Below are 24190 nucleotides of genomic sequence, written 5' to 3'. Positions count from 1 at the left end.
TCCATTAGTTTCCAGGCTTGTGTTGTGCCTGGTTGGTTCAGCCACAGAAGGAGTCGGAGGGCTGTGGTTTAAGGGACAGCACAGCACAGATCCTGCAGCTTCAGAGATGTCCTTTCCTTGTGTCTTTGACCCTTGGAGGAGGATGGAAAGGGTCAGTAGATGAAAGCAGATGACACCCATCCTCTCAGGTGTCAAACATGAGTTTATTGGTGTTTTTCACACTGCTTCTACAGCAGGGAATGCTTGGACCTGTGCACTGTCAGCATTACACGCTATTCACAGCTTCAAGTGAGTTTGCAGTGTTAGGTGGGAATCAACACATGCCAGGGCAGCCTTGGTTTGTGGGCACTGAGGGTAATGAAAGCAGAGTTGCCGAGACTGAAATGCCACCATCACTTGCAGCCTGAGGCTGGGACCCACATAGAGCCAAGCCCCCACCCCAGATTTGTTGTATCCCAGCCATTGACGCTGTAGAGCTTGATGGGGCTTTTTGAGGTCCCTCTGAACATGATGTCTGTCATGGGAGGAACAGAAGAGTGTATTTCAGCATCACCTTCCACAAAACCTCTTCTTCATTTCCACGCTCTCCTCCCCTTGTGCCAACAAGCAATTTCCAATTCTTCATTAGACAAGGGCTCCATGTTTCCAGGGATTTGCATGTGAAATGTTCCCGTTCATCTCAGGCTTGAATGAGCCATCCAGATGCTCATCAGAGGTCTGCTTACAGAGGCACACACGTGTGTACACACAAACCGCTTGTCCATGGCTGAGCCCCAGTGGTGCATGAGCTGGTGTGGTCCTTAGGCCACCTCTGAGCCTTTGTTCTCAGGCTAAGGAGCAGGTTGCACTTGATGGACAAACACAGGGCCCCCCAGGCAAGATTAGCACCAAGACAATCTGCAGCTGCGGGAATGTGGGGAAAAGGGGTGCAGGGAAAGAGAAGGGGCATGAAATGCCTTAAAGCAAGGGGGAGGGATGCTGTGTATGGAGTGCCTGGCTTTGTAGAGCAGGACATGGAGAAGTAAATCCCTTGCACCCACGCCCCGTGGGGGCTCCAGGGCTGGGTTTATACAATTGCTGTGATAGAGGGAGGAGCCCACCTGGGGACAGAGATAAGGGGCAGGCGGTGGGATTGCCGTTCTGCAGCGTAAGCCCTGAGAGTTATCAGGGCAGAAACTCAGCTTCTATTACCATTCATTAGAATAGATTAGCAGGCAGAGCAATTAGCATCCTTACTCCGTTTTGCCAAGTGACAGGGTCGGTGGCAGCAGGCAGGATGCGGGGAAGAGGAAGCTTTGGTACAGCAGCGCAACCCTCCCCAAACTATAGCCTAAGGATGGAGGGGATGTTTGGTCCTTCATCCCAGGGATGTCCCTGCTGGGATACTGAAAAGAGCAGGGGTTGGGGTGAACTTTGATTAGTGGTCTGAAGCTTTCTGTGGCTTGTGGTCCCTGAAATATGGCGCTGGGGAGATACAAAGCCCCCAAAAGTGGATTTCAGCTTTCTTGAGTTATAGTTTCCATGTCTTTCTAAAGGGATGCACAGACCTTTGGGTCCCCAGATACTATCAGTTAAAACCCCCACTCTTAGCATCCCCAGGCCACCTCAGTGGCCTTTCCTTCCTCTTTAAGAGTCCATGCTCATCTTCGATGCCCAAAGAGCAAGTTTTGCGGGTAGGTGAGCCTGTTTGTGGTTAGAGCCAAAGATGAAAACAAGGGTTCAACTCCTTCCATGGATGCATATGAATTTACATATGAACTTCACCTCTTCTCACTGCCAGGAAAGGTTTCCCAGGACAGAACTTGGAGCAACCTGGTGTACTGGAAGGTGTCCCTGTCCATGGCAGTGGGGTTGTAACTGGATAATCTTAAGGTTATGATCTCAGCTCAAATTTATCCTTCTTTTCCTGTAGCATCTCCTGCCTTTCCTGAATGGAGTTTCCCAGGCAGTGGATAGAATTTAACTCCTTCATGGCAGGAAGAGCTAAATTCCAGCTATCCATTGCAGGGATGGAGGGCAACCTGGAGGCCAGAAAGAGTAGTCAGGGATGGATGGTTACTGGCCACATCACCACAGATAGTTTAAGGTCAGTTATGCTTTCGTCTCGACATTTATGGCATTCCCATTCTTAGGACCCTGAGGGAGAGAGCCTGGAAATGTCAAAACATTGCTAAAACTGACCATAAACTTTACTTGCAAGTGGGATTGAATCTTCCTTCCTCTCCCTGACTCCAGCCAGAAAACTGCTTTGGCTCCAGCAGAGGGAAAAGGGAATTTCAGCTGCAATTTCCTTCTTCAGCCTTGCACCCCCTTGTGATAAAAACATCTCAGGAAACACCAGCTTTGCACCTTGGTCAGACTTTGGCTGTAACAAACCTCTTGTTATGTCCCCAGATTCCTTTAATTGCTCTGTTCTTGTCTCATCCTTCTTCCCAACTGGGAAATCACTTTTCCCCAGTCAAAAATGAAGCTGTCATATTGCATCTCATCCTCAAAGAGGGACCACATGAATGAGACCGATTCAGACCATCACAGCAGGATAACTTGAATCTCCAGAGCCTCCATTGAATCTCTGTGTCCTGCGGTCCCTTTCCAAGACTTGCCATTAGGAAAGTTTGGACTTGTCTTCCATTGAGCTCCCTCTGCTGACCACTTTGCAAAAGACATCGACCATACCTGGCTTGTCTTTGAAAAGACATCCCCTCTGGCCTCTGAGCAAGGATTTTATGCAGAGCAGGGACAGGGAATCAGGTGATGCTGGGAAGTTGGGCTAGGGAGACTGGTAGGGCATAACCCTCTACCAGAAGCTGCCTGGCTTTGTGCATAGAGGAAAACCCAAATGATGCCATGATGCCAGAAGTGACCTCCAAGGCTCTGTAGCCTGCTCCAGCTTTGTTCAGGACACAAACAGTGCTGTGGCACAAGGCTGATGACTTTGAAGAGCAACCACCCTTTATGTTAGTCCATTTTGGAGGATGTGACCCTTCCCTTCGGGACCAAGGTGAGCTCCTACACACCCCACTGCATTTCAGGTTCCTAAATATTTGTTCTGATCTGAGGATGGGGGACCCTATTCAGTGTGACCCTTGCCAACTGTCTGCAGGTACAGCCTGCCTTGCCATGGGCTCTGGGTGCTCTGGGAAACCTCAGATTTCCCCTTGGAGATAAAAAGGTGTAAGAAATGGAAAAATTGTTGTCTCCTGCCCCGTCTTGCTCCAGCAAGGCTGGAACCATCTCAGGGTCTTCCATCTGACACCTAAATAAGATCTCCCTGAAAAATTCCCTTCATCTTCTCTACTCTCCTCCTGAATTTCCTCCTTGGATGCGTGTCTTCAACATGCCTGGGCCAGGAGACCGATGGAAGTGGTAGACAGCTCAGACTGTGAAGCATGGGAAGGGGTGGCAGTGCTTGTGGCTTGGACTATGTGAGTGTTGACAGCAGTCCTGCACATCCCTGTCCTCACGGTCTGGGGTGTGCTAGCTGGCTGCTGGTCCCTTTGTCCCCATCTTCCTCCCTTCTCCTCATGTCCCTATCTCTGCTCCACCCAGACCCATGTTCTCATTCCCAGTATCCTATTTTCTCATGGTTGGGCATGGGGATATTAGGAGGCACATGACAGCTGTGGTGATGAGAGTCAAGGAGGCAGACAGGGAACCTGAGAAGAAGAGAAAAAAAGAATTTAAGGGGAAGAGCTAAAGGGAAGTATGGGAACTGTATCAAAGCTGAAAACACAGAACTTGGAAGAGAGGAGGATGAGGACAACATCTCCATCTTGCACTAGCTGAAGACCCCAGTGGGACTGGTGCTACCACATCATGGTGAGCAATGGACAGGTTGGAGAGGCAAATAGGGATGCCAACATGAAATAAAGCCTGTGTCCATCAAAATGTCCTGCCCTGATGACTGGTCCATGCTGGCGTGAATGGGGTGTGCTGGTTCCCACGTGCCACCTCTAATTTACCAACACTGGGAGGAACGTGTAAGGAAAGGGTGTTCGGGATTATTCTGTCAAAGGGTGAGTGAATTTGTCCCCTGAGGGAAATGTCACCCTTTGGAATGAGAAAGGAAAGCCAAAATGTCAAAAACTTTTGCAAACACAGCAATGCCCACAAATTACCTGTTTGGAGGTGGTGGAAAGACATCATTTCAGTTTGCTGAGCTGACCCAAACCACTGAGCTGCTTCTCACACTTCTCCTCTCAACCTTTGCCATTAAATACTCTGTGTTTCATGGCTTCATGTCCTTCTTCTTCCCTATGCGCCCACCTCACTGCTGAGATTGAGTCTCACAATGCAAAAGCAGTCAGAAGAAAACTGCTGTACATTCAGCACTGAGGCTTCCCCAAAAAGAATTAATTTGTTTGGATTTGACTTCTGGGAATTCATTATTTTTTTATTATTGTTATTTAATGGTAAGCTTATTTTTCTTTTTCCCTGAATTAAAAAAAATACAATTGTATAATGTGCTAATTGCCTTTGTTAAAACACACAAACCCTGTGTTCTGAGCAGTAGTTTCTGATCAGATCCAGTCACCACTCTTTTGTCTTGGAAATTGGTTTTAATTAACAAAATTGCAGATAAGACCTTTTCCATTGCCAGAAAACTGACAGCATTCTATTTTTTGGGTCTCAGAGAAGTTGGGTGTTTTAGTCTGCTTCTGGGAAAATTAAAGGAAAAAGAGAAAGCAGGGAATCAAAATCTTCTTTTTGGATAGGAACTAGACAGGCTCAGTCAGGCCTCTATGCTGTTATTTCCACCTTCCCACCATAAAAGTATATAAAATGACCTAAAGAAACTTCCTCTTTGGCTTTGTCCTCCCAGGACTATCTGTCTCTGTCTGTTTTGTCTGCTCAGGGTGTTTAGTTTCCAGCAGGGACCACTGGATCTGGTTAATGATGTGAACTTCCCATCTCTCCCCAAAGCCTTGTGGCCCCAGGCCACTGGATGGGTCTGGGTAGCAGCTGAGCTCCTCGGTCCCTGCAAGCTCAAATGATAAGAGAAACTCACTGCATGGTCTTATCAGGGCTCTGCATGTCTTAGCAAATCATTACCACTAGAAAGTCCAGGCACAAGGGCCACTGGTGGCTTTTAGTGCAGTTAACTTGTTATCACAAGTGATGCTAAGTGCTGGCTTAGTGGTAGGCATAACTAAGGGAAAAGCTCATAGCTCATGGGACTGTGGAGTAGTTGGTCCCTAAGGAATGGCCAGAGAGATGTTAGAGATCGTGGGCTGTAGTGCACCCTACACAGCACATTTCTGCATCCTGGTTCAACAAATGAGAGCTGTAGGGATGCTGTGGCTCAAGTCCCAGGAGCATCTGCAGCTCTGCCAACCTCTGAGCACTCTGCCTGGGAGGGGATAGCTCACCAGCACCTTCCCCTTGTTTCCTTCTTCTAAGGGATCAGGAATCACCCAAAACAAACTTGAGCATTTCGGGCAGTGGTGGGATGGAGAGATGGACAAGAAGTGGGAAAGGCAGAGAAATATCCCCTTGGAGGCATCTGTCCCACCCTGTCCCATGAGGTATGGTCATGAGAGGCAAAGGCAGGTGAAGGCATGCACACAGCACACATGCTTTCTGTTAGGCTGACAACCCTGCAGTAGCAGCATGACCTTTTTCCACCCTGTGCATAGGGAAAACGAAGAGCTTGAAGGTCTTATACCTGGTCTATGCAGGTGCATGGAGCTCTTGCATCTGTGCTCAGCTTCTCCAAAGGTTTCTAGGTTTCTGATTAACTGTCCTAACCTTGGCCATGTAGGAACAAACCCTGGAGGTGATGGCGTGAGTCTGGGCTTGGTTTAACCAAGCCATAGAAGGGCAGAAGAGCCCTTAGCATCTCTGTGTAGAGATGGGATAGAACCTCACCCCTCTGCATCCTGTATCTGTGGCCCCAGCTGGTTGCTTTAGGTGGCAGACCTGGGATTTAGCCATGATCTCTTGGGCCTCAAAGCATCTTCATCTCATCTTTGGGATGAGATGTGCTCTCTGACACACATGCATCTATGCCTCACTTACCTGGCTCTGCGTGATAACATTTCAGCCTCACAGAGGTATCATAAAGTTTAATTAGCTGCAGGCAAAGCCCTTTGAGATCCTCTGATGAGATATGCTATAGAAGCACAAAGTATTAATTTAACATTATTAACATCATTGCTTAGTGGATGGTGAACAGAGGGTTAGTGTTAGAGGTATTTATTCTTCATGGGAGATGAAGAGGAAATAACATCCCTCATGGTTCAGCGGTAGGACCAGCTTCTTAGTGTTTGCACTAATGGCTTGGACAGAAGCAGGACACTTGCAATCGTTAAAGACACAGCTGATAATGAAATAGCAGGTGTTATTAAGACATGCAGAGAAGTGCCATGTCTACACCATAATCTTATGCAAATAGCTCAGGAGTAGAATATGCTCTTTTGGGTGTCTTAAGCGTAATGGGATGCCAGTGAGTGGGAGTTCCACATGCTAATTATAGCATGAATAGGATTGAATTAAGTTGTGTGGCAGTGGAAAGTGAGCTTGGTATATTGACAGAGCCAGCATAGAATCATAAAGCTATAGAATGGTTTGGGTTTGAAAGGACCGTAAGATCATCCAGTTCCAAACCCCTGCCATGGGTAGGGACACCTCACAGTAAATCAGCTTGTCTAAGGCTCTGTTCAGCCTGGCCTTGAACACTGCCAGGGATGGAGCATTCACAACTTCCTTGAGCAACCCATTCCAGTGCCTCACCACCCTTACAGTAAATAACTTCTTCCTTATCTCCAACCTGAACTTCCCCTGTTTCAGTCTGAACCCATCACCCCTTGTCCTATCACTACAGTCCCTGATGAAGAGCCCCTCTCCAACATCCTTGTAGCCCCCTTCAGACACTGGAAGCTGCTCTGAGGTCTCCACGCAGCTTTCTTATCCTCGTGGCCTCCTCTGGACTTGCTCCAACAGCTCCATGTCCTTCTTGTGTTGAGGACACCAGAGCTGCACACAGTGCTGCAAGTGGGGTCCCATGAGAGCAGAACATGTTTGAGCTACTGATATTTTATTAAAGCGAAAGAGTTATTGGCAGTACAAGGTCTTTTTTCTGCATTAGCTGTACTACATGAACCAGATGAGAGTGCAGTGGAGTCACAGCAAGCTCCAGGACCCCGAGTGCACGCTGACTCTCAACAGAGGCACCAGAAATGATTAGTTGGGACTGGGGTATTTCATTATCCCTTTCACAGTGCAGCTGCAGCGTGCTGGCAGCTGCCTTCCAGGTGACCACTTCTCTAAGGCAGGAGCTTGTGTCTGGAAGCACTTAGTTATTAAAAGTCACATTTGCCTTTATGTACAATTTACTGAACTTATTGTTTCGGAGCTGCTATGTCCCCTCTGGGCAGCTGCCTTCATGGTGCTTTGCCATGTTCCTGCCTCTCAGCCAACTCCAGTCGGCGATGTGAGACTCTGCTGCTGGAGGGCAACACTTTGCACATGCTGAAGTGATTTTCTGTGTTGTTTCACCCCGTTCCTGGGGAGGGTGGAATATTTCAGCAATGCAGAAGACGAGTGGAAAGAGGTTGTTTTTCTGCTCCCCTGAGTTTCTGAGCAGACACCGGGGAGACCATAGTGTGTAAACCCATAGGGTGCTCCACATGCAATGGTCAAGGAAGAGGAGATGGGGAAAACCATGAGCAAAATGCTCTGAAGAAGAGCCACCATCACTCCTTTCTGCACAGCCAAACCTGCTAAACCCACTGGAAAGCAGCTCCATCCCTTTAGTCTTGATTTATGCAGCAGCTGCGATCAGTTACCTGGGATGAATTATGTTGCTGGCTCAAGGAAGGGGTCAGTGATGTTGACTCCAGAGCCTGAACCCTGCCTGTGACCCAGAGCCCAGCTTGGCTTGGTTCAGCCTAGCAGAACTACCCCATCACCAGACTCAAGCACCAACCACAGTTGTGATTTCAGGTCCCCCCCTTTGTTTGAAGTTGATAAATTGCACTGAAAAAGTCAGACTATCAAAGTCAAAAGTTAGGAAGTGGCAGAATTGGGGTCACCCAAGGAAAAAGAGGATAATAATGTGCGATGCTGTAATTAAAGCCTGGCTTGCAGCATGTCAGTGCAGGGGGAAGATTTAAGAGTGCAGAAACTCCTTTCTGTCTGACAGTACCTAACTCTTGAGAGCCTGACACTGCAACTTTAACATTATATTAAAACCACTCTTAGTTTGGTTTGCTTTTTTATCATTTCATTATTTGGATGGCAACAAACCTTACAACAGATACCAAGACACATCATTCTAATACAGAGTGAGGTTTTGGCCTGAAAAGTAACGTGTCTTAAATGTGTATGACTAATAAACAGCAAGATAAGATGCTGATACTTATGATCTTGCTCAGTGGTAGGGCTGGGAATACAAGACACATTCCTAAGTGCTTAACCTATCCCCATGTGTTACTCTCCTGTGCTGGATGTGTTTGGAACCTAACTTGTTATTGAACAGAGCATGGGTATGTGCACATTTAATTTTAGCAAATCCAGATATTTCAGTCATTCTGCAGAGGGAGGAAATAAATGGGAGATCTTGAGGAATTTGTGCATGTGTGTTGTGACACTGACCCCAAAAGGGTTTCCTTCCCAGCTACTCTGAGGAGTTCTCACACCCTTCAGAGCTGTGGTGGGATCGCTGTGTCCATTTGTTCTATAGGAAGTGCTTACAGAAATCTCAGCTCACCATTTTGCTGTGGCTTTCATTCTGCTACATGGGACTCAGTTTTGGGAGCAGTTCATCAGCGATCCATGCAACCCTCTGGAGACTGCACATTTAAATTGCCTGACCCAGCATGCGGCAGAGCTAAAGGAGACTTAATGGGATGAAGGTTCCTAGGGAATGGAGAGAGCTGCAGTGCTGCTCATGTTCTCCCAAATCTGCAAAGCAAAATGAGAGCTTGCTGAGAATGGCAGAGACCTCCCTTTATGAGTCCTGCCACTTGAAATACAAAACTTTCCTCTAGCAGAAAGATGGAGCAAATCGAGTCTGAGGTTTGGGTGTTCATTTTATCCAGAGTTAGCCACTAGAGAAAAGCCAAGCTTTGAAGTTATAGATCAGCCCCCAAGTTTTGTAACATACAGGCTCACACAGGGTTGATTCTGTGTATGTTGCAAGTCATAGAATCACAATGGTTTGGGTTGGAAAGGACCTTAAAGCGCATCCAGTTCCAACCCCTTGCCATGAGCATGGACAGCTTCCACACAGATCCCTACCTGCAAGGTCCCATGCACATACAGACAATCTCTGCTCTAGAGAGCAAGGACATTGAGGGGTGATCTTGGAGTTAACCCTCCAGCAGCACCCATGTGCTCTCACAGCTGAGACAGCTGAATAATTTAGCATCCGCACTTAGTCTTTATAGCTGGTTTTAATGGGGGGTATTAGTATTGCTAATAACAAAATCCATTGAAGACACCCTGTGCAAGTCCATAACATCAGCTTAATGGCAAAAAGGCAATTAGCATGCAGTTGGAGCTGTCCTTTTGTATTAACCCTGTGGATTTCTGAGACACCTTCCTTGAAGCGATGGCCTTGGCAGTACATGTGGAGTAAAATACAGATGTGTTTTATGCTAAACAAATGCAAATGTGGATTGAAACATGGTGCACAGCTACCAGTTCACACCAAACAGAAAAGCCAAGAGACAGCCACAATGCTGAAAGTACTGATAACATCAGTACGTGGTGTAAGCTTCACGGGCTTGTGCACCCAGGTGCAGTGCACCCACCACTTTTACTGTCGCTAACTGGGAACACCAGAATATTTAAGGTCCTGCTCTGGCACTTTCAAACCAGAAGCCAAAACCCCCTTAAATCTGCCATGGCCTGTACTTAGAAGTGCTGAGCAAAGGATTGGAGGGATGCCCCTTCCCAGCAGAGAGGTACCAGCAGCCCAGAAGTACAACAGATTGCCACTAATCAGCAGGGCCAAAGAGCATGGGCTGTGCACATCTACTTTAAAATGACATCTGCCTAAGATGTCCCACTGCCCCTGGACAGGACAGGGCTATGGGTTTGCTTAAGGGCAGGTTAGACTGTACCTGCTATATGTGTGGAAAGACAGAGCATCTCTATAGCTCTGCGTTCTGCTTAAGGGATGGAGCTTTCACCCATCATCTTTCCTCCTTTCATGATGTTCTTTCAGCTCTCCATCCTGCTGAGCGATCACACAGCTGATAGAACTGAGTTAGAGCTCTCCAGGGCATCAGTGTGGCTTTCCACATACTGCAAAGGGTGCAGAGTTGGCTTTCCATACTCTTCCCATGGGAAGAGTATTTTTCCATACTCTTCTTGTATACTCATACATATACAAGAGTATATTTCCATACTCTTCCCATGGGAAGAGTATTTTTCATGCTTTTCCATACATGTCCCAGGGTTGCTCCCAGCCTGCTCTGTGTTAACTCTGTCCCCCTCTGTTCCCTCTTGCTCAGGTGCACAAGGAAGGAGCGGTGTGAGCGCTCCAGCGAGCCTCGGAGATTCGCCTCGGAGATGAAGCAGTGTGTCCGGCTCACCGTGCATCCCAACAACATCTCCGTCTCCCAGTACAACGTATTGGTGAGGAACGTTAATCCTTGCACACCCCCCAGGTTTAATCTGCCCATGCACAGACCCAGGTATGTGCCACCTGGATTCAGCATGAGTGGGAAGGACTGGCAGCTTGATGCAAGAGGTTCTCCAGAGTTCATTAACTTCCTCATCAGTTGTCACAAGGGATGATTTGACATGGGAGGACATTTTGGCCTTGGTTATCCCCTATCTAGAAGTGTGGAAAGAGGCTTCCACATTAACTATGGATAGATGAGGGCAGGTCTGAAGGAAATATGTGCCCCGCAAGTGTTGTGCGCACCCAGTGTAGTTGTTTCCTTCCCTGGGAGAAGGATTTGGTTGTTGCTGGGCATGAACTTTAGTCAAGGAACATTATTATGGTTAGAAATTACCTTCTAGAAGAAGGGCAAGTGAGGGATTCCTTGAGTTATTTCAGTAAGCTCTAAGTTCCCATCATCTTGTGTGGAAATATCTCCTTCTTAAGGCACCAAGAATTCCATCCTGCTCCAGCTCCAGCACTAAGAATGCAGAGCAGAGAGGCAGGGTGCTACACAGAGGAACCTGGTGCTGCCAAGGTTCTTGTTATCTGTCTCTTGTGGTCCCCCTCAGCACAAGGTTTAACCTTTATGGTCTCAAGCTACTTAAATTAGCATCCAGCCATACAGTCAATGCTGGCAGATCATTACATGATCCTGATCTTCTGAGCTTTAGATGAGAGATCTCTGTTGAAGACGTAACCAGCTTGTGGTTTCTCTCCTCACTCATGACAGCAGCACCTTACATGGTGGGATCCCAGCACAGCCTGAGAAGAAGGCAGAGACCCATTTCATTCAGGCTAACATGGCTCTGTCTTCTTGGCCATGTTAATTTGGGCTGGAATTAAATTGATAACCCAGGCCCCAAAAGCTCTGTCTCTGTACAAGTTGGTCACTAACCCCATACCTTGACAGCTCTCCATGGAATTGCTCAAGGTGCAGTTTCCAGACTTGTTCCAGGTGGCAGGTTTGGAATGGTAGGGTCTCTCCAGTGATAATGAAATGAGCCTTTCAAAGCCTGCATGTCCAATCACTGCTTCTTTGTTTCAGCCTCCTAACTTTGCTGTGACTTTACTTTCCTCAGCTTCAAACAAAATTGATCTGAGACATCTTAAGTTCTTTGTTCTTCTGGGAGTTCAAGGTTCCTTTTTCTTATTCTCTCAGTAGTCGTTGGAGTCTTTCATGTTGGAATAAATTCTCAGGGACTTGCTGGCTCAGGGCGATTGGAAATGGTAACAGCATAAAAGACCTTTATCTCTAGGTTACTCCCAGGGCAAGTCAATCTGGAGCTGCTGGGATCAGAAGTTGCCATCAGCTGACTGTTGCCCAGTAATCTGCATGCATATTTCAATGGGAGTCTCAGCCCAGTCCCAGATTGATGACCAATCTCATCCACATCTACAGATAGTCTCTTGGCAAACCTCTTTATCTGGGATTGTAGTGGTAGGACAAGGGGTGATGGGTTCAAACTGAAACAGGGGAAGTTCAGGTTGGAGATAAGGAAGGAATTCTTCTCTGTGAGGGTGCTGAGGTGCTGGCACAGGGTGCTCAGAGAGGTGGTAAATGCTCCATCCCTGGCAGTTTTCAAGGGCAGGTTGGATGGGGCTTAGAGCAACCTGCTCTAGTGTAAGGTGTCCCTGACCGTGGCAGGGATTGGAACTGAATGATCTTAAGATCCTTTCAAACCCAAACCATTCTGTGATTCTATGAAACCAGGAGGGGAGCACCAACAGATGAATGACTGGTGTTGTCCTCACTGAATCTCACTTGGGTTCTAGTAAAGGATCAATGAACTGAGTTCTTGCCCATAGATACAGAGAAGGTACCCATGTAGCCAGCCAGCCTTTTAAATTTGGGGCACTAACAGGGACTTGGAGAATTGTATCTGATGCTGTTTCAGCCCAGAGGTGCTGCTCTGGGATCTCTGAGGTATGATTTCAGGGGTGGGGGGGATGCTCCGTTCTTCCCTCATTGCAGCAGTTGCAGAGCAGGCTTGTGTGATGTAGGTTTCTTGTCTGTTCAGAGTGTGCACTGGCTCATGATATTTGTGGCCAAGCACTACTGGTACATCCACTGGTGTCATCTTCTGCATGGCACAGCGTCATTCTGCATCAGCAGAATAGTCTTCCTTTCCCCATTGCTAGCAGGGTATTAATGAGCAGGGAGAATGGATTTACCTGAGTGTTAAATCCATCCAAATAACCAAAGCTTTTTCCTACTCCCCATCCAAGACAAAAATCCCACCTTTCCCATTGCCATTCCCATTGCCCAGAATTGAACATACTCTCACAAAGGCTTTCTGTCAGCTGGGACTGAGGCCTGTCTACTCAGCCTTTCCTCTGAAGGTGCCTAGTGTGAAGAAGTTCCCAACTTTCTCTTAGTGAGGGAAACAGTGAGGGAGCAGTGAGCATTATGGGATGTTATTATCCCCTCCTGCTTTGTCACCTGGACTGACATCCTCTGTTCTTTGTGCTGGTCGAAACACTTCAGCATGTGTTTGTGTCCTCTCTCAGTGGCCTTCACCTCAGCTGGGGCCTCAGCTGTCTCGTGGAGGAGACAAGTGTGGCGAGCACCTGCGTTTGTGCCATGTCAAGTGGCTGCTCTAGTGTTTGGTCACAGCAACACTAAATCTATACCAACTCTTAAGTCTTCAGCAGGTTCTAGAAGTACCCTGGGATGCCGGTCTGTGTTCAGACATGATGTTGAATTGGGCAGGACCCTCAGTGGTGGAGAGCCAAGGTGCAGAATGTGGGAAGTTAGTAACGTGAGGGTCCTTCTCCCTGGCAGAAACCAGCCATGAGATTCCTTTTTCATGAGCAATGACATAGCAATGCCTGTGGGTGCTGTGAACTCCAAAACCATGGGCAATTCCTCCTTCACAGCTGCTGTTATATATGGAGCCCCATTATAGCATGTCCCCAGAGCCAACCGCTTCTTTGGTGGGATGGGCAAGAGAGGTTTGCTGTGCCTCTAGAGACAGCGGGGTGTTTTTTGTGGTGGACTGAAGGCTGTAACTAGACTCTCCTTACACAGGAACTTGGTGACAGAGCGCTCCCCCATCTGCTGATGCTAGGAGAGCAGGCCGTAGAGAGTTAGACTGGAGCGCTACAGTTTCTCTGTAGTCTGCAGAGTGCCTCTTGTGAGTAGTAGTCACCTTCCTCAGAAACCGCGTGCCTTGGGGGCCACCAAAGCCCTGGTCTTCACGGCTGCCTCCAAAGACTCCCTGCCTAACCTTACACTTGCATGACAGACAGTGAGCACTCCCTCCCCTCCACTGACCCAGACAGCACTGGGATGCAGTGCTGTTGTCCCTGCATAGCCACGTACCACTTGTGTTGGCATCAGCATCTCATCCCCTTCCCCTACCGCACACACATCCCTGTCCTGAATCGCTGCTTTCTGTTGAAGGAGGATGCTCTCTCTAGCAAGAGGCTCTTTGTCCAACCTCTCCAGTGTAATTCTCTCCTGCTGACCCAGTTCTGTAGTTTGGCTTAGTGTTCTCTCTTTTCTTTTTTTTTCTTCTATGTCTTCTTCCCTCCTTTCATCTTTGCTTGCAGTTGGTTTTGGAGACCTACAATGTGCCCGAGCTGTCAGCAGGAGTCAATTGCACCTTCGAGGACCTTTCGGAGATGGATGGCTTGGTGGTGGGCAGTCAGATCCAGTGCATCTCACCAGCTGCCAAAGAGGTGCCCCAGATCATCACAGAGAACGGTGGGTATCCCACATCTCCCTTATCTGCACCACTTCTCCCCCCCCACATCTCTCTATATCTCCATCTGTTTTCTCCCAAAGCTCATGGGACCCTAAGGTTTGCAAAGCACAGGGAGTAGGTGGGATGCTGTGCTGGTGGAGCTGCACAGCAGCACATTGATCTGTCTGAATGTGTGTTTATGAGTGCACATGTGTGCAAGCACTGAGCTGCGATACCAATACCTGCTTTAAGGTGCTGATATGTGTGATGCTATGTGTTTTCAGACTGCCACCGAGTGGCAGTTGCATATATCTAACAAAGGCAAGAGATGGATGTGGGATATTCACTCACCTTTTGACCAGGCTGCTGTTAAACAAGCCAGGGAATGAGTCTGTGTGTGCTCCTAACACATCCCATCCCATGCAGCAGCTAGAAAGTCCTGCAGACCTCAATGATCCTGTCTGTAATTTCATCCTGCTCCTCCCACATTTAGATCTGGAATCTCAGTTCTTTGTCTCTGTTCCCTTCAGGCATTCCAGGTTTGCTACTGGCTTCAAAGTGGTCCAGCATAGAAAAATGCCTTGTTTCCAAGGCTCCTCTGTGTCCATCCCCTTCCATCTTCCTGCTCCTTTTTTGTTTCCCTTTTGTAAGTAATTTTCTATGTGCCTTCATGAGCACCTGTGTCTCTTTGCAAGGACTTACGATATAAACTGTGACCCTATTGTCACTTCAAGAGATGCAGAGAGGATGTTGCCTTTTTTGTCCTTGTGAATATTTACTGTAAAGTTTGTTTCTGAACATCCTCAGGCCACATAAATGAAATGACACAAACTGTCCCCATCATCTCTGCCCTCCTCAAGCCTCACAGGGCTGTGTGTGCTCTCCATCACAGTCCCAGAACAAACCCTCAGAGCACTGTTACCATTTTCAGGTTCCACTGAGTTATCTGTTGTGTTTGCCTACTAAGAGAGATGCCAGAAACTATTTCCTTGCTATGGACATCTGTCCCAGGCCAGGCTATAATCAACCAGCAAACAAAAATAGCAGTAGAAGCTGGAGGCAGGACAACAGAGAGAGATTTATGTGAAATGTGGTTTTCAGAGCTGGGCACCTGCGGCTTGATCAACTTCAGCAGCTGGTGCTCTGCACCTCTATATAGACTGAGTCTTCCATTCATGGTGCCAGGAGCTGGATTTGAACCAAAGAATGCACAGCAAGTCTGGTTCCTGGGGCCATCCAATCCTCACATCCCAGTTCCTGGGGGAATGATTCGGCTTCATGATTGTAAAGGTCTTTTCCAACCTACTTGATTGTTTGGTCTTAAAATATATGCAAGATGCTGGTAAAGTTGTTAAATCCAACGGGATTAACAGAGCTGTCAAAGCTGGTGGCAGCAGATGGGCAACAGAGTCAAGCACTGGCAGCAAAATGTAGTTAGTGAAGTGTGTTGTCTGTGTGTCTATAGGTGAGTGTGCACATGGATCCACACTGCCATGAACTGTCAGGTTTGCTTTGGCCTGAATGATGAATGCATCTTTCAGGTGAGGAGGAAAAAGAAGAGAGGTGAAAGGAACAGTGAGGTTGAAGTCTTGATTTAAACATGGGTGCCCTGCCCCACCAAATTACTGTAGTTAATGCACCCACTCATTACTCACAGCTGGTGGGCTCTGAGTAGTGCTTTTGGCATTGTGGGGAGAGGTAATACTGGCTGGAAACAGTGGGAAGGAGTATGAGGAAATGGTGTGCAGGAGTTGAAGTGCAAGCTTTGGTGATGATGAGTCTGCTATGGAGATGAATAGGTCCTTCAGGAGGTGCAATGACTTGTGCTGTCTCTCCCACTGAGGTGGGTTCTTTATAGCTAAAGGCTGTAGTGAATGGACATTGGGGTGAATGGGGTGAGTGAAGCTGAGGGAATTGTTCACAAGGGAATCTCCCAGTTCATTAGCATTTCCCAGGCTGCAGAAAGGGAGCCTGTACCCTGTCCTCAATGTTATGGTGTCTGTCCTCCTTGCTCATTCCTCCATACCTTTCTCAAGGTATAACCTCTCTCTGGGGGCAGGATCTGGAGGTGGCCTCTTTCAGGTTGTCCTGAATATTGAGCCCCATCAGAGATGTTGAATAATGAGGATGAGGAGAAAGTAGCTCTTTCTTTATCCTATCAGGGAAGCAGGTATCTAAGTGTATGCACAGGCCACTAATGTCTGGAGCCAGCAGTCAAGTCTTCCATAGGCACCTTCCTGCTGGAGACATCAAATGAACCAGCAGCAAAGAGGAACCTAAAGGCCTACTAGTTCCAGACATCTGCATTCTTCTTTGAGCTTAGCTTGCCTGCTTGATGACTTTAGCCACCATATTTCTGGAATTAGTGAGGTATGGTCTAGACCTGTTGTCATCATCCAGCCCAGATTGTGGCTCCAGGAATGGTAATTTCCAGTGGTGAAGCCATGTACCATCACCCTGGTACCATAAGAGGGGGTGGAGAACTGGAGTCTGGAAGGATTTTACTGCACTTCCTACATCTACTGAGGTTAGACTAGCCAAAGTGCTGTGAGACAGCTCCAGCTTCAATCTGGTAGCATGGCCATTAGGGCTTTATTAGGCAAACAAAGTCATCACACACTGATGTGTCTATTTTTTCCCCAGGAGACCATCACATTGTCCAGCTCCAGCTCAAGTCCAAGGAAACGGGTATGACCTTTGCCAGCACCAGCTTCGTCTTCTACAACTGCAGCGTCCACAACTCGTATGTGCATTTCTGTTGATATCTGCTTTCCATTCCACCCCTGGATCTGCCCCAGAACCCACTGCTGACCCACATGTCCCTCAGTTAGGTGTGGATCAGAATAAAGGCCAATTGTGTGATATTCAGCATGGTGGTGTCCCTCATAAGAAGAAGTGTGATACAGTGACCATTCGTTCTGCTGATGAGCCTCCTTTGAGGAGTGGTGGATCCTCTTGTGTCACTTGTGATGCTGAGAAGCATCACATTAATGGGAGTTAACCACAGAACTGATTCAAAAGCAAGCCATGACCTCAGCAAATAGCCCCTCATCTTCCTATTAAGCAGTTTTCAGTGGATGGCTGGATCCTGCCCATACCTCTGGACCTCCAACCCTCATCCATACTGTCAGTCCCACCAGTAGGACCCTGTTCCATGTGATTAACACAGGCTTGGACCTTCAGATCTGACAAGACAGCAGTTTCTAGTTCCTGCATGATGTGAACTGAGCAGGGAACACCCAGCTGATTCCCTCAAGACCACCTTTCCCATCCTTTGAGCTCCTTTCCTGCACCCCCTCATTATGGGGCTGAGCTGGTACCCAGGGCTGCTCAGGAGCTGCCCCACCAGAGCGTGTCTGCAGCTTTCCTGCTAAAGATGCTCTTGCAGCAGGTTGCTCCACCCCTGAGCAAGGCTGAGCAGCTCTGTCCCCACCACTGAGTCATCAGAAGTGCCAAAAGCAGATAATTACTGCGGCTCAGCAATCCACAAGGAAAGGCAAATCCTATTTCCATGTTCCTGCTGCTTTGACAAACAGTGTCAGAAAGCAAGTGTTGTGGGGGGAGAGTAGGAGAGATGGTGGTGTTAAATATTTATGGCCTGTTTTGGTTCCTTACTTGACAAACTATAATACACTATCCATTTTTAATTTGATGGATCAGAGCAAGCACTTGTTACCAATTTGAAGCTGTACCAGAGCCACAAGTGGATTGGAGTGGAGCAAGATTTCACAGAGACTGGAACTGTGGCTGTCTGTTGGGCTCAGCCAAGCTCTACTTGGCAATCTTTTCACTCCTGCTTATTAAAAACCCAGTAGCACACAGAGGCCAGGAATATTCTCCCCCTACCAAATTCTCTCCAGGTAGTTCAGAGCCTGTAGCTACATGAATATCTCCAACAGTGTGAGTGACCAGGATCTGCGAGCATCATCTTGTGCAGAGAGGTTGTTATGGCTCAGTTTGGTTGCTGGTGAGCAGATGTCATATTAAATGTAAAACCAGAAAGAGAAGTGTGATGTAGTATAAGTCAGTACTGTAACACAGCCAGGAGAGGTGTTTGCAGCGCCTTCTCTACAGGGTCTATGGGGGTTAGGAGGGCAAAACCTTTTAAGATGGAGGGAATGGCTCTTTCCTACACCTTGAGAAGCTAACATCCTACATATGCCCTCTGCTCCCCAGGCTGCTACTACAATAGTCTTTCCTTCTCTGCTGAGAAGAATGCAGTTGATATATGCCAGGGGAGGAGAAGCTGCATGGAGACCTCAGAGCAGCTTCCAGTGTCTGAAGGGGGCTACGAGGACACTGGAGAGGGACTCTTCATCAGGGACTGTAGTGATAGGACAAGGGGTGATGGGTTCAAACTGAAACAGGGGAGATTCAGTTAAGTCTTAGGCAGAAGCTCTTCCCTGTGAGGGTGCTGAGGCGCTGGCACAGGGTGCCCAGAGAAGCTGTGGCTGCCCCATCCTTGGCAGTGCTCAAGGCCAGGTTGGACACAGGGGCTTGGAGCAAGCTGCTCTAGTGGAAGGTGTCCCTGCCTGTGGCAGGGGTTGGAGCTGGATGGTCTTAAGGTCCCTTCCAACCCAAACCATTCTATGATTCTATGGTTTGCAAGAGCCCCATCGCTCTGAGCATAACTCACACTAATAAGCCTGTGGGACACGGGCAAAAATTTCCCTCTTTCGTCCTTGACTTTTCCTTGGCCACCTTCTTGTGCCCAGCTCCCAGCACACTTGGTGCAGCTCAGTGTGGAGGCAACAGGGCTGTCAAGGTTTCCATGCATCCTCTGATCTTGTATCTTTTGTTACCCTCAGGATTTTGCTATGGGTGAAAAAGGGAATGCCTCTCATGTATGAAGCTGAGAACTTATTAATAGCCTGAATAAGATTTGTTACAAGGTGACCAAAATACAACAGATATGTATTATTACTCCAGTTACAATGATGTGAATGCAATCTAAATTATCTAATTACTATGAGACGCTTGTGATCACAGTGACAACCAGTTCAGGCCATAGTAAGTCCACCACCACTCTGCAACCTGATGATGCTGGGCCAGTCCAAAGCCTGTGGCCTTCAGTTAGTGATGGCAAAAGTAATGTCGGCCAGGCTATATTTCCTTCTGAGACACGCTATCAGCCTCCATCCAGATCTGTCCTCTTGGCTGATGGGACCTGGCTGGCCAAGTGATTGTTCTTTCTCTCTGTTTGCAGGTGTCTGTCATGTGTGGAGAGCCCTTACCGGTGTCACTGGTGCAAGTACCGCCACGTCTGCACTCATGACCCCAGCTCCTGCTCCTTCCAGGAGGGACGAGTGAAGCTGCCTGAGGTATGCAGGGGCACAAGGCATGGGACACGTATATTGGCCTTGGTCAGACCAATAGATCAGCAAGCCTTCTCCACCCGCTTCTTCCTCCTGTTCTGCTCATCTTCCAGGTGACCCTCACCTTTCCCTCTGCAGATGGGTCTACTCTGCTCTGCTCTACCAGACCCAAGGGAGCTGCCCTCTCCCTCCTGTACAATACAGGGAATGTGTTATGCTGGGGATTCGTTTCAAGCTCCTGACACTGGGAGGATTGGGAAAGACTGGGCATACAGCTCCTCTTCCCTGTGAGGGTGCTGAGGCTCTGGCACAGGGTGCCCAGAGAAGCTGGGGCTGCCCCATCCCTGGCAGTGTTCAAGGCCAGGTTGAAGACAGGGGCTTGCAGCAAGCTGCTCTAGTGTGAGGTGTCCCTGCCCATGGCAGGGGGGTGGAACTGGATGAGCACTAAGGTCCATTCCAACACAAACCAGTCTGGATTCCATGATTCTAAGCAGATTCCCCAAGCTGCTGAGGATGGATTTAGAGGAAGAATTTAAGGCTCTATCTACAGTGTTAGTGGATTTCAGCCACGCTTCGTGGGTAAGGTACCTAATGGCCACTGCACCAAACTGTCCCCAGATGAGGCTAGGGAAGCTTCATTGCCAGTCACTGAGCTGAACTGGACCTTAGGGCTTAATACAGAGCTGGCTGCTATGCTGCAAATGCTGTCTGGCTCATATTGTAACTAATGAGCACTTGCAGACAAGCAGAGCTTGGGAGAATACAAATAGGAAGCCACTTAATTGCTTCCTGGTCAGGAATGGTCTGAAAGCATCCTGGCCTGTCTGGTAGATGACCTGAGATGGCTCGTTGTTTGCCTGGCCCAAGGGACCAGTAGCCATTAAGAGATGTGATACTTGCTGAACCTCCAGGGACAGGCTGCTGAAGACTCAACGTGTGTTGCATTCAAAGGATGAAATCCCTGCTTCTCCTCATGCTGCCTGCTGGGTCTGGTGTCTCTGGTCCCTCACCCCCAGCCCATGCCCAGGAGCCAGTTTGCTGGACCAAATGACACACATGTAGTGTCTTCACACCCCCGTGGCATCCCCCATTCCCTCCCACCCCTTATGTTCTGGCTGAGATATCCCATACGTGCTGGTTGAAGTGACCTGGCGCAGACATCCTGAACTGCTGTGGCATTGGGATAGGCCATAAATATGCATGAGCAGGGAAGCTGCCTGTTCTTCATTTACCAGGATTCAGAATATGCTGTAAAGCTGCTTGAAATGTTGCTTGGGAGCTACAGGACTTCACATCCTCTTCTCAGTGGTGAAGTGGTGAAGGAAGGCAGCCAAAGGTTCAGCCCTCCTGGCCCTATTCCCTCTCATGGACCCTTGGCCAGAAGTTTCAGCGCCTTCCACTTCAGCAGCTGGAGGGACCTCAACCTTTTGCTCAGGTGGCATTCCCTGGATTACTTTGTCTCAGTTTCCTGCTATGCAATACCACCATCATTTATCTCCTATGGTGTGTCTCATGTACCAAGCACAGGACTCGCCTTCCAAGTTCCTTCTTGCCTCATGCACAAAGTGAAATGCCTACTACAGATTTCAGTGCATCTCTGCACCCCTATCACATCCCTGGTACTTCTGAACACTTGTTCCCATCATAAAGAAACTCATGAGAAGCTCTGTATCATCCCAGTTCCTTAGGGAAGATACTGGGGGTGATGCAGCCCTTGGTCTTTGCTTTATCCCCTATGCAGAACTAGGAAGGAGGCAGTGGACTCTGTCCTCTGCAGATCAGCCTATTTTAACATGTTTTCCATTGTTGCTTTATCACCTCTCATTAGTTCTGTTTCTGAAGGGTATCCTCTTCAGGCTAGGAGACAGCTCCAGTATGGGGGGCTTTGTCCATCAGTGTTGACTGTTCTTTCTCCCTTCTGCTCCCTTTAACAGATAGTTTCCTGCTGAGCTTCACGTACCCCCTCTCTGATCTTGCAAGGTGATTTGCATGGCAGCAGGGAAAGGCACAGATAAAGCCATTGACCTACAAGGCAACAATAGCATCATAAGACACATGTATGTTACGTTGGCCATTGCTAATGAGGGCTGCAGCAATGAGGTTAGGGACACCTCATTGGCTTCTGCAGCAAAACCATCTCTGATCCCAAACCACTTTCCTATAGGAGACATTTGGCAGCCAGCTGCTTGGCTCAGGAGCTGGTTTGGCTGTGTGCTGTGCAGAAGAATCACTTCTCAGCGCTGGAAGGACTGGACATACCTGCAAGAATGGCCTTGCAGAACCCCATACTTTCAGAGATTGCTTTCTACCTGGCAATGTGAAGAATGCCCTGAAGCTTCAGGACCCTTCTCATTGCTCTCTGTGTATTCATGACCCTCAACGACGATGGGGAAGGATGGGATTACATGTGTATTCTGACAAACACAGATCTCCACTCAGTTCTCATTGACATAATATGACTCACAAGGTTGACTGGACTGAGGTCCCTTTCCAGACTTCCCAATGGCATCTCTAGTAGTGCTGAAAATGTACCATCTCAGTGAGTGGGCCTATTTTTACTGGCCTTTCATCTCCATCTGCAATGCTGCTTTCAATCCTTTCCTGTACAAGCACTTGGACCTGTGGAGGATGAGGAGGGGGAAGTGTTTGCTACCATGCAGGCATAAGCACCTGCTAAATCAGTAAGTTTTGAGGCGGTACTGATGGGAAACTGTACTAGCAGTGTGGGAAGATTGGATGATCCCATTTGCAGTCCATCCATAAATCTGCTGAGCAGATTAGCATAGCCAGCTTCTAGGATCATATGGTCTCATTGCACCAAGAGACTCCTTGCCAAGCATAGAAATATTGGTGTTACTCTGTCAGATGGACCAGTGCCAGAATCTCCTTCCCTCCATAACCACCATTGCCAACATCCCAAGCCTGATCCCTTCCTCCTCACTATGGCCTTCACCTTCTCTTGTTGATACATCCACCCCCAGGTGATTTTTCTTCCTCTCTTTGCCCATACAGCATCTTGCCATCATGTGGGAAGAGACTTCCTACTCTCCAGATGGCCTGGGCTGCAAATGGACCAATTGGGATGGTACCCATCACCCCATAACCAGCCCAAAGCACTTCTAAGGGAGACTTGTGCCTTTGTGTACTCCTGACTCCATCATTATCTTAGCACATCCCACAAGTTTCTGTATTCCGATGGGCTCAGCCTGCTTTTCCTTCAGGTCTTCTTCATGTTCTCTGAGAGGATCTTGGGTTTTCTTTCCTTGTAGTCTGAGTTGCTGATTGATGCTGAGTGCAGGATGAATTTGAGACCGATCCAGTAGCACAGCAGAAAGGCTTTGGCCATGACCCATGCTGTCCAGAAGGCAAAATGTTGTTTTTATTGTGTAGCCTCTGATCTGCTGTCCCAAGGGGCCCTTTGACATACATGATAGAAGGCTGTGGTCAGCCAGCCCCAGGCTGGGACAAGGCAGATGTCCTACCGCCGGCTGACAAAGCTAGACCAGAGGTGGAGAAAGGAAAGAATAGGCACATCCATTGCTATTAACAAAGGAGCATGACTTTCCTACCTGTCACTTGTCAGATGCTCAGTGAATCACCTCTGCCCAAAATAAAGCTGAATGAACTTGTTTGGGAGCCTTGGGAAAGCCCATGGTTGCTCCTGGTGAAGAACTCCAGCATAGTCATAAAGCAAGAGTATTTATGACTATGGTCCTGATCTCAATCAAATTGAGTTGACAATGTCTCTGTGTGATTTGCAGCAGGAATACTTCACCTTGACATATAATTTCCCTTTACAGCAGGCTTTCAAAAGCCACGTCCACTAGCTTGAAATATACTGGGTGACTTCTTGCTGATATTATTGCCATGGAGGGCAGGAAGGCAAGACTGAGGAAACAAAAGGGATATTTTAATACTGAAGTGGATTGTTGTGGTTTTTTTTCCCCAAGAGAGCTGGTGGCAGAAGTTGAAAGAATTAATCTCAAAGATAGAGGGCAGCAGGCCAAGTTCCTGTTTATTTCTTGGCCATCCTATCTCTGCTTTTGACATTTGTTGCTGGCTGTATCTAAAGCCGTAGTGCAGTCTCAGTGTTGCACCACAAACCTTTGCATTGCAGACTAACCCAGTGTGAAATCAAGCATTACTCATTTGACACAATCACCAAGTAAGAGAGCTTGGTTATTTTCTCCTGTAAATGGGCAACACAGTCAAGAAGTGGATAGAAACTGAGTCATGGAGGAGTAAAGCAATTGATCTGAGTGGCTCTGGTGTGATAGGAGCTGTAGAAAGAGCATCTGTCTCTCCTGATACCTATTACCCAATACATCTGATTGCATCGTCCATCTTGTCTTTGAACAGACAAAGATCCAGCGGGGTAGTTTTCATGTCAGTGTTTCACAGACATCTGTACAAGGATGGGTAAGCTTGAGTAGCCTACTTGAGTTGATGGGATAACGGATTAAGTCTTCTTTTGTGCCATCTCCTCTAAGATGAGCACTATCTTGTTCTGGGCCTTGCAAGGAGTTTAGTGTTGTGTGGAGAAAGAGAAGGGGAGAAAAAATGGCAAAAGCCAA

General features: G+C 47.9%; 1 protein-coding gene across 2 annotated transcripts in view; it reads left to right on the top strand.

The window, feature by feature from the left end:
* Positions 1-24190, top strand: part of PLXNA4 (plexin A4) — a 473966-nt gene that overhangs the window by 340282 nt on the left and 109494 nt on the right. For both annotated transcript variants that reach the window (XM_061346821.1, XM_061346822.1), the window contains exons 6-9: positions 10461-10584; positions 14168-14321; positions 16945-17044; positions 19508-19622. In XM_061346821.1, coding sequence (XP_061202805.1) covers positions 10461-10584; positions 14168-14321; positions 16945-17044; positions 19508-19622 — 493 coding nt within the window. The remainder of the gene's footprint in view (positions 1-10460; positions 10585-14167; positions 14322-16944; positions 17045-19507; positions 19623-24190) is intronic.

The sequence above is a fragment of the Neopsephotus bourkii genome, unplaced genomic scaffold (assembly GCF_033783945.1).
Source record: "Neopsephotus bourkii isolate Nb327-2 ecotype Australia unplaced genomic scaffold, CSIRO-AGI_Nbou_v1 NB_281, whole genome shotgun sequence".
Lineage (NCBI taxonomy): Eukaryota > Metazoa > Chordata > Aves > Psittaciformes > Psittacidae > Neopsephotus > Neopsephotus bourkii.
Note: the sequence above shows the minus strand (reverse complement) of the source record. Positions and strands in the feature narration are given on the sequence as shown.